This window comes from Bidens hawaiensis, unplaced genomic scaffold (assembly GCF_021521415.1).
Source record: "Bidens hawaiensis isolate Kalapana, Puna unplaced genomic scaffold, B.hawaiensis_p1.1 tig00020807_1, whole genome shotgun sequence".
Classification (NCBI taxonomy): domain Eukaryota; kingdom Viridiplantae; phylum Streptophyta; class Magnoliopsida; order Asterales; family Asteraceae; genus Bidens; species Bidens hawaiensis.
Genome location: NW_027493207.1, coordinates 173,740 through 184,885, shown reverse-complemented (window position 1 = coordinate 184,885; position 11,146 = coordinate 173,740). Strand labels below are relative to the sequence as shown.

General features: G+C 35.2%; 1 protein-coding gene across 1 annotated transcript; it reads right to left on the bottom strand.

The window, feature by feature from the left end:
* Nucleotides 1-479: 479 nt before the first annotated feature.
* On the bottom strand, nucleotides 480-6,777 carry LOC143561826 (uncharacterized). The gene is made up of 14 exons (XM_077049799.1): nucleotides 6,514-6,777; nucleotides 4,548-4,686; nucleotides 4,214-4,433; nucleotides 4,034-4,134; nucleotides 3,842-3,963; nucleotides 3,669-3,760; nucleotides 3,435-3,540; nucleotides 2,738-2,892; nucleotides 2,320-2,423; nucleotides 2,111-2,232; nucleotides 1,940-2,037; nucleotides 1,583-1,836; nucleotides 1,093-1,492; nucleotides 480-1,010 (listed from the first exon to the last, which is right to left on the bottom strand). The coding sequence occupies exons 1-14, from the start codon at nucleotides 6,721-6,723 to the stop codon at nucleotides 932-934; spliced, it is 2,202 nt and encodes a 733-aa protein (XP_076905914.1). The 5' UTR covers nucleotides 6,724-6,777; the 3' UTR covers nucleotides 480-931.
* Nucleotides 6,778-11,146: the final 4,369 nt, after the last annotated feature.

The window sequence follows — 11,146 nt, the reverse complement described above, 5'->3', positions numbered from 1 at the left end:
TATTGATTTATTTTATTAAGTTGAAAATTAGAGAAGACATTGATATATATGGAAAGTATAAGAATCAACCAATAGGAAAGGGGGATATGAACTTAAAGCCTATTGCTTTAATAGTATTGTTAGATTTGGTTCACGATCTTTGACTAGGTGGTTGTAAGTTTGAAAGGATTAAGGATGTATGTGGTACTTAGCTTATTTTACGCCTTTGGCTTACAGCTTACCTCAATCTCGATCAAGCATACAAAAATCTAAAAGATGTATCACATCTAAAATAAATTATACAGCTATATTTGAAAAATGGTGGTTATTTAAAAATAAATCCACGTGGATATTTTAAAAATTCCATGTGTTTCCTTAACATAATGTTAAACTGAACATCATTTTCGACTTTCTGCTGAAAGTAAGATCAATAAGTCATCCAAGAATTTGAACATAATGAGATTGTAATAATCTCGGTTTATCTTATCAACTTCATGTAATTTGTTACATTTCATAGCCTAGTTATACTAAATTGTATTATATTATTTTACTATCATTTATCGTCACCCGGCCCTTTTTCACCCAACACGTACTCTTACAAAAATTCATGAATCCGTCACTGCAAAACATTAGTATTAAGAGGTCATCCGATTATCACTCGTATGCATTTAAGTGCTTGGCATGGTTAAAACTGTGAATTAAGAAAACAAAAGTGCAAATCCGCTTATATTACTGTAATTACTTTTGAACCCTAATAATATTCCTCGATCTGACATAGGGTCAAGTCAAGGTTCGGGGTACATACCTGGTAAAAGAAGATGAATATCTTACTTCGGAATTTACACTAATTAAGTTCACACAATCAAATCGTTTAGTATATGTCAGTCGTTAAAAACACAGGGATCGGTTTGATATATAATGAACTATAGAGGGGCATTAACGGAAAAAAGAATCACGGTCCCGTACTCACATCATCCGAGTCTCGTTGACGGTTCCGCTTTTCCAATATCTTCTTTAGTGCATAAGAACATCTAAAGAATGAACAAATGCTATCATTAGTATTCTCCGGATTAAATTAAAAAAAAGGTATATAAAAAATTTATAATGATATACCTCCATGGGAGGTGGTCAATGAACATAGAAGGTGAAACAATCATATCCATGAAGGCTTCCCTATTCGCCACATAAGCTTCATACCCGTATTGTCTAGCTGGTGTGCCCCATCGTTTATATAGAGGCGTATGAAGGCTATTATTATCAGGGATTATATGAATAACTGTACCCGGTAAAAACATTTCTCTAAAGTTATCAGATGACTCGTCTTTTCGTGATGGCATTGCTTCCAGAAAATGTGACATGAAACTAGCACGTGTGTTCTCGGGATCAGAGGACTCGTTAAACGGGTTGGAGACTCTGTTTGGTGGATCCCGCCTGTCACGGTGATCATCTGAACTGTCAGACATGTCCATATCATGCCAAAGGTTGAAATGTCCATCGGGTTCTTGGCATCTCACTAGTACAGTTTTACGAAGTCAATAAAGTCAATGACTGATTTTAGTTTTACATAATATAACTGTGTATTTAGAAGTATATATTTATGTACCATGTGAAGATTCACCATGATCATAATGACTGTTTTCTCTTCTCGTTGACAGTGAACTCGACCGTGAAGCTGGAGGCTTATCCTCATGTTTGTTCCACAGACTGTAGCTTGTTGAGAGAAACCGGCGTGCGAGTTTCTGAATAATGGCTGAGTCGGCATCTGCATCGTTTGATAGTGCCAGCATGGCGGCTGTTTGTAACCTCATAATTGAACCAACCGAAAGGCGTGATGAAAATTCAGTATCGTACACAGTGCTGCAGCAGATATGACCAATCATCATTAAGTTATCAGGAGTTCGGACGAAAACGGAGGATAACTAATTAATTAGTTGAGTAGTTAGGTGGCAAGATTAATTACCTTGTGACAAAACTTGAACACGCCTTTGCTAGGGCTAAATCTACACATGGAAGCGGTCCATAACTGTATACATGTAATCGAGGATACCGTCCATATAACTGTCCATGAGAACAAAACTGTACGTCAGGGGCAGAATTGTAATTTACTCCAAATGAAAGCGTAAAACCGTACCTTTAATCCTAGCATTGCAGCAATAGCACCTCCAAGGGAATGGCCCACAACACGAAGGTTGTACCCTTCACAATCGCATCCGGGCCCCAATAACGAAGTAAGCAATCCGCCTTGCTGGAATTCTGAATAAATGAATTGAATTTTAAGAATTCAAAAGAAAAGGGTGGAATCTCAAAATGAAATCAAAATCTTGTAATATCATTCCATACCTTTGTTTTCAGGATTTCCATCAATTTGTTCATACAAATCGCGTGCGGACTCGACTATACCGGAGTGTCCATAATGTGTAGAACCTGGCGGAATAAGATTATCACTGTGACAAGGATGAGGAGGAAGAATGATTCTGGTCACGAAAATGTTAGTGTCATAAGTCATAAGCCACTCTATATGCAAGAAAAAACAATGTTACTCGTTAATATCAGGCGCAATGGTTAACAGAGTATTGGTGGGGCCCGTGAGTTTTCCCTAACAGATTCTCATGGTTACCAAAAAAATACTACTCCATGGAAGGAGAGGATGTTTTTAACACATGATTGAATGAAAAAGATAATTTGTTGAGGTATGCAAGTTCGAAAAAAGATAACTTTTTGAAGTATGCATACTCGGAAATAAGAGGAGAGAACGTACTATATCAAGCCATCTATGTCTTGTGTAGAAAGCAAGCATTCCCTACTTAAACCATCAGTCAAGAGATCTTCAGGAGTTTCGGTTCCCCGCACACAAATCACAACAGATTTTATTTTATGGTGAACCACTACAAAGTATGCTGCTTCACACCTTGTCTGAAAACCAACGAATGTGAATCAGTCTAGATAAACTCCTGAAATATAGTAATATATGACATGAGAGGGTTCTATGCAAAAGACACTTTTTTGCGAGAGTAAACTGAACAAATAAATCATTCATTTTTCAATTCTAAAATACAAGAAAATGGTTGAAATGCAATGTTTATTTATCTCTTCTAACATTATAAAAACATATAAACAAATTTTGTTTATTTATAGAACCTACATATGTGCAAATCATGCATAGGAATGTGTAAATCATGTGTAGGTATATTTCCTACACATGTGTAAGTAAACGTTTTAAAACAATGAAAAAGAAAACATATGAACAAATTAGTTTAATCGCTTTTTATGTACATAATGTAGACATTTGTACGTAAGAATTAAAAGATACTAAAATTATGAACAGTTGATAGAAAAAACTAAACAATTTAGTTTTGTTCTCGCAATAACTTAGTTCTCTGTAACGAATCCCTCCATATATGTGTGTGTGCACGCGCACGCGCACATGTGTGCATGTAAGAGAAATTTGCAAGAACCTGACAGACACGGCCTTGTCGAAGCGAATCAGGAGGCAAATTTACATATTTCAGAAAAGCTCTTGCGTGACCTCGCCACCAATTGTCACCTTTGAGTTTGGGAAGCCTACATGAAAGTGGAATCATTATTCTACACATTGCGGAAATAATCATTTGTGCATATCATTATTAAGATGATAAGAAAGATTAAAAAAAGAAAAATTTGCATAAAAAAAGGAGTAAGTGTGGGTCGACCTATTCCGAGTCCAAGGGATCAACACCCCTTGCCTATGCAACCATGCACAAAGAAACAGAAAAGGATTCCTTCCAACATCAAGTAAAGGACCCTGCACTAAGAAACAGCCAAGTGTTTAGAAATTATTATAATAATCAGGAAAAAGAAAAACAGAGGTTTGTTTTGAGAAGACCGTATATGCTGCTTCAGCAAAAGGATGAAAATCAAGAGCCCCTTGAATCAATTCTTCAGGCGCCTCCATGGTTTCCTCTTGAATATTGGACATTGTGTTTTCCCTTCTCATCAACGCGAGGCCTAAATGAGGTATTTAATTAACTAATTATAAATAATAACAAAATATTTTATCAAATGGAACAAGACAAACCTGCCAAGAGTTCTAGATGACCTTTCCCAGATGCACGGTAGGAAACAAGATCACCAAGTAACTGTGCCACTGAAAAAACTTCATCTTCATCCGTTACAGTCCTACATTTTGAAATATAAGAATAAAAAATACGCACTAAATTTATAAACTTGTAGACCAAGTAACAGTGAGGAAGCATACAAGTATTTGCCACGTCCCAGACAGCACAATGCTTCACGGATGCCATGATCAAATACCTCTCGATAATGGTGTTTCCAAGCTTTGTTTTCATTTGTGTAGAAAGATCTCCATCTTAACACATCAGATCCTGAAAAACATTGTATCATTGTGACAACACACACCATGATTATAAATACCGCCACCATATAATGCAGCCACGTGGTGCGGGTTGAAAGAAGCCCTGCAAAAACAACAGTTATAGATATAACAAGCCCTGCAGATCTCGATAGACAAAGAATAATATAATCACAATACAGTTCACTTGATAGAACATTCTACACTCGTTAAAAGGTACCTAATATACATGCATTTGGAGTTCGCTCTTCAAGAACAATTTTTGAAATAAAGATCAGAAGATAACTTGCTGCCAGAAACTGCAACACTGTAATTATGAGCGCAAACCGGGTCCATCGTACCCACTTCGTGTACCTAATCTGTTAGGTAATAACATAAACAATACATAAGGAAATTATGTAAATGTTTCCATACTTCTTGTTATTATAACTGCAATGTGAAACAGATAGATACAGAGAAAATAAGAGCCACCTAAATCACACGGAACCGTAAACTGAAACAAAATGTACAAGTTCCAACAAGTGATAACCTACATGCAGCTAAAAGAGAACTTTCATGACCTAACAACATAAAAAATGCATACATAGTTACATATAAACTTAGGATACAAAATCATTAGGTCAATACTGGCAAATGATTGGTTTTCAGAAAGCTTGATATTAGATATTGATTGAACGTCAGCCTCATGTTGACTGTGAATCAGATTACTTTTTTTGGACGACCAACGGAAAAGGAAATTTATCACCACCAGAAAAATCCAGCCAGAGACTGGGCCAAAAACATACAAACCAAAAGAAACGCCAGAACTAAAAACACAGCCCCAAACAGATAACAAAAACAACAAAAAACACAAACTACCCTTCCAGACAAGCCAGGTTAAACTTTAAAGCTTCTCCACTTCTCCCACATTAGGTGTCTACACCTAGAACGACTCCCGACCCTCGACCAGATTAGAGACAGGCATGAGCTTTCCTTCAAACACCAATGCGTTGCGGGCCTTCCGCAAAAACCATATAGTAGTAAACACAATGGCATGGATCACTTTAGCCATATTTTTAACTACTTTAATAAATTTGTGGAACTCCAATAAATCTCGAGTACGAAAAACATAAATCGAACACGTGCCACATGGAATTCACCAAGCCACACGAGACAATCAGGTGCTCGGGGCTCCACACTTTTGTCATGTTCACCAGAGAACAGGCATAAAACAGTTGGAATTCTCACATTTCTGATAGTCAACGCAACCCGTGACCATGAATCAGATTACTAAGTATCAAATAATTTATCAGCTAAACCCTAACAATGAATCAGATAACCTACAGTAGCCTCATTCTGTCACCGTCCAATAAAGTTAACACATTCTTTCTCCAGATACATAAAAGAAACATTACATGTTGTATCAATCACTAATTCACGTTAAATCATCTAACTTCCTATACAAACATACGCAATGAGTTTAATCCATTCATCCATTGATTCACTTATAAAAACAGAATTCAAATAATAAACCGGGTTAAGTTATTATCCTACACAGTCTCCTAAATCTAGGAAGGGTACAGCCATACAAAGACACAATGGACCGCAAAATATAACACAATGTCGATAAACAAAGACACAATGACGAAAATAAACAAAAAACACTATGATAAATAATAAGACACAATGCCACTAGTTTGAGTTCAATCTGAGTCTGTTTGATACCCTCCCTATAACTTCCTATTTTTAGAAGACTATGTATTTGAACCACTGTTGTAAAAGTAGGTCTCCAAGGCCGAGTACTCCCTGAGTAATCGCTACAAGATATGGTTCTGAGACGAGTTTATTTAACTCCACCTAGTTACTAAGAATCGATCAAAGGTGGTCAACCTCAGCCAGAATCAAATCAATCTAGTCAGTCAATTTGAGCCAACTTTGACTTAAAGAAATAAAACATAACTCATATTTCTATAATAACAAAAAACAAATATCACTTTCTTTATTAAAGATTAGCAATTTTTAGAATAATTTATTATTTCAAAATGTATTTCTCTTGTCTATATATTGATATTCACCTATTTTGTTATAAATATTAGTAAACTTACGATATTTGACATAAATATTACTTTGTCCAGTACTCCAGGGTACTCCGGGTACTACTAGCAACCTTATAAAAAAAGCCAAGAAAGTAATATAAAGTTACCCACCCGCTGGTGACGTCGAATAAGGGTACCGGCAGCTTGGGTCTCATTGGGAGTATTAACAATGGTCAAAGCGGTGGCTCGTTGGGCGATGGCGATGGGGATCATGGTGGAGATTCTTAGACAGGAGACGATGAAGATGACGATGAACGGGAAGACGTCTGCAAAGGCACAGTTGGGATAAGCTGCGATGATTAGAACGAGGCTGACCATCATTAAACAGAGGTTTGAGATCCCTAGGAAGAACGCACTCCATCGCAGCTGATCCCACCAGGTGCTCATTATTATTTTATTATTTTGTAATAGATGGATGGATGGATGGTTGTTGTTAAGATTTGCGTTGAGATGATTAGTGACGGAAGGAAATTGGAGATGATTGTGGTTAAGTTGGTATATATGATCGTTACATTGGATGGATTTCTTGGAATATTTACCTTACCACCAAGCGTGCGGTTCTAACTGGTATATCTATATCTATAATATATATAAAAATTAAAACATAAAAATCTACGTGTCGCAATCTGGTCGCACCCATTTTTTTGGAGTCGCCCGAAATCTTTGATTTTTTAAATGGAGGTTTCTCATGCATTTGACCCGAATTCATAGATATGTGTCTAATCAAACCTATATATTTCTTAAGCGTGCTATAACATCTCAATAAATTAAAAACTAATCTAACCAAATATTTGATATAAAAATCCTAAAAAGTAAGGATATACTAAAAAATAATATATGATTTATTTAAAAAAGATATATATTATTTTTAATTAAAAAACCAATTTTATAGTAAAAAAATAAACGGGTCTTGGGTTTCATCAAACTCATATAGCTTTTAAACCGAGTTATAACATCTCATTTATGTGTGAAACAAATTATCATCAAATCATATATATATTATTAACTTTCATACAATAAAAAATTCAAAAAATAAATAAATATTAGAAACAAATAATATAAAACAACCCTCGTAAATAAACAAAACATTCAAAAGCTCTATGGTTGTTTCTTACATTTACTCAAGCCACCATATTGTTTTATTTGTAAATTAAGACTTCTCTTGCATTTACCCGAATTCACGGTATGGGTCTCACCATACACAAATAACCTTAAACGGGTTATAACATCTCATTATTTTAAAAATAAATCTCACCAAGTATTTGATATGCAATCCTATAAAATATGGATATACTAAATATTAATATTCAATTTTTTAAGAAAAATATATTATTTATAATAAGAAACAATTTTATAGTAAAAAAAGTAAGCGGGTAATGGGTCTCGCCAAACCCATAGTTTTTAAACGGGTTATAACATGTCAGTTATTTGTGAAAATATTTCATCATCAAACCATGAGTATATTATTAACTTTTTTTTTATAATAAATAAAATTAAAATGCAAAAAAATATGAATATTAGACCCGAAAAAAAACATAACCCCCGTAATACGGGGATAAAAACTAGTAATATATTAAACAACGAAACCATAAAAATCCTACATGTCGCGATGTGGTCGCTCCCCTTTTTTTGGAGTCACCAGATTTGCTTGATTTTTAAATAGAGACTTCTCATGCATTTGACCCGAATTCACAGATATGGTTCTTACCAAACCCAGACAGTCCTTAAACGGGTTATAACATCTTATTAGATTAAAAAACTAATCTCACCAAATATTTAATATGAAAATCCTATAAAATAGGGATATACTAAAAATTAATATTTTTTTAAAGAGATATGATTTATAATTAAGAAACAATTTTATATTAAAAAATAGAAGTGGCTCATGGGTTTTACCAAACCCATATAACTTTTAAACCGGGTTATAACATCTAATTTATTTGTGAAACAATTTTCATCATCAAATCTTAAGTATATAATTATTAACTTCCTTACAATACATCAAATTAAATATATATATATATATATATATATATTAAAAACGAGTAATATAAAATAACCTCGTAATACGAACGAAACCTTTAATATCCTACATGCCGCGCTCTGGTCACTCCCCGCCCCCTCTCAAGCCACCAGATTGCTTCATTTGTAAATGGAGTCTTTTTATGCGTTTGAACCTCTTTGACGGGTATGGGACTTCTAATGAAACCCGGATAGCCCACGGGTCATAACAACTCATCTTAACATTTTCTTCTTTCCTCTGCCTGCGAGACCTTGCTCACACCCACCTTATCGCTGGTGTGGATTGAAACAGGGAGAAGAATGAGCGAAGGTTATGGTGGATTGAAAGTCTTTCTCTATCTTCACAATTGCAAAACCTTACCTTTCAATTAACGATTTCATGGTGCGATTTCATCGCTTCAGCTACACTGAATCCTATTTTTTGCATGCGTCTTTTTCTTATTATGCTAATTTCAAATCGAATTCAGTAAGTAAGTTGTATCATTGCCCCTAATCTATATGTATACCTAAAATTGATTGGCTTTTGTTCTATATCTAAGATCGGCTTTTGTTAACTATTAAAGACTCATAGGTAGTGTTTGGTAGAAGGGAATGAGAGATGGAATGAAATGAGTCATTTCAAAGAAATGAAAAAAACTATGTTTGGTTGTCATGTGGTAATGGAATGAACCATTCCATAATAAATGAAATTCCTTCCAAATATAAGATTTTTATTTTTTAAAAAGTAAGTGTTTTTTTTTTCTCATTCCTTCAAGGAATAGAATCAACAACAACAACAACAACAATAATAATATTATGATTATATTATGATTATTATCATACAAGAATTATTATTATATTATAATCATTATTACATCATTAGGTTGTTATATTATTGTTATTAATTTTATTATATTATCATTATTACATTAGAGTTATTATCAATATTATTAAAAATTGACAAGTCAACGCTTCATAACACGCATATGTGATTCAACATTTTTTCAAGTATTTTTATTCGGAAAATAAAAAAGAGTTAATACGAATGTTTATATTTTTAATACTATTTATTATTGTTAATAGTGGTGGTGGTAAATGGATGATCAATACATTCCTACATGGTAACCAAACATGACAACAAAATAGTAATGGTCCATTCCATTCCTTTGTCTATTCCATTCCCATGTCTATTCCATTCTCTCATCCATTCCACTACGTCATGCCAAACATACCCATAGTTCTTTATTATTTAGGTTTTTTCGTTATTATTTTATGGGTTTATGATATATTATTATTATTATTATTATTATTATTGTATTCAATTTCAAAAGGTTATTTTCGTTAGTGTTCTTATTAGGGTTATTTTTTGTTATGTCTTTGTTAGTTATTGAAGATCATTTGAGGCTTATAATCCCGATAACAAAATCATGACTGGATAAGTTGCTGAAACTTTACACCCTTCTAAATCATGTACATTTATTATTATTACTACTACTACTACTACTACTACTACTACTACTACTACTGCTACTACTGCCACTACTGCCACCACTGCCACCACTGCCACCACTGCCACCACTGCTACTCCTGCTACTACCACGACCACCACGACCACCACGACCACCACCACCACGACCACCACCACGACCACCACGACCACTACTACGACCACCACTACGACTACGACCACGACCACCACGACCACCACGACAACCACCACGACCACCACGACCACCACCACGACCACCACAACTACTACCACTACTACCACTACCACTACGACTACGACTACGACTACGACTACTACGACTACTATGACTACTACGACTACGACTACGACGACCACCACGACCACCACGACCACCACGACCACCACGACCACCACACGACCACCACACGACCACCACTACCACCACTACCACCACTACCACTACAACTACTACCACTACTACCACCACTACTACTACTACTACCACTACTACTACTACTATTATGATTGGTGCGGTTTGTTATAATGGAACTCTAATTGATCTAGAAGAAAGTGATGTACATAAAATTATACATCTTTTTAGCATCAAATAATCTCTAAAAACTGCAATTTCTATCAAATAACACAGCACATAAGGCTACGTATCATAATAAAATGCAATTTCAGGTGAAACCAAGTCCCAAATGAAGAAACAAGCGAAAAGACGAAGAAAAACGGAAGAAAACACAAGAAAAGGAAGAAACACGTCCCCATGCCTTAAGAAACACGACCCCGAGCTTATGAACACCAGAAAAGACAAAAAATCTACAGGAAAAGACAAAAACTGGGAACAATAGCACGAGGCCGTGCCCCTTTCCCACGGGGCCGTGGTCATACATAAGAGACGACAAAACAAATCTGGCAAATGCCATAATAAAACACGGGGGCGTGCCTACGTAAGCTCGGGGCCGTGCTTCTCACTCCAGATTCTCTATAAATAGTGGCTCATGTTGCACTCATTTGGGGTGCCTTGAAGAGAGTTCTATCCGGTTTTCACTTATAAAAACACCTAGTAACACTCATATTGAAGATCTAGTGAAGAGTTTGAAGGCTTGGAGATCATCATCATCAACCATCATCATCATCATTAAGAAGGAAGATTCATCCACATTTGGTTAAATTGTTCTAGTTTAATCATGTGTTTGTTACTGTCATCCATTCTAATGTTCATAATAATGCTCATTATGAGCTAAAATCCATTTACCATCTAATATC

What these genes read in the sequence shown, in the direction of transcription:
- LOC143561826 (XM_077049799.1), bottom strand. Translation starts at nt 6,723, where the DNA reads ATGATGGTCAGCCTCGTTCTAATCATCGCAGCTTATCCCAACTGTGCC. An exon ending in CTGGGACGTGGCAAATACTT is followed by an intron (nt 4,135 to 4,213) that starts GTATGCTTCCTC and finishes TTCAAAATGTAG; the next exon opens with GACTGTAACGGATGAAGATG. An exon ending in TGGAAATCCTGAAAACAAAG is followed by an intron (nt 2,233 to 2,319) that starts GTATGGAATGAT and finishes TCATTTATTCAG; the next exon opens with AATTCCAGCAAGGCGGATTG.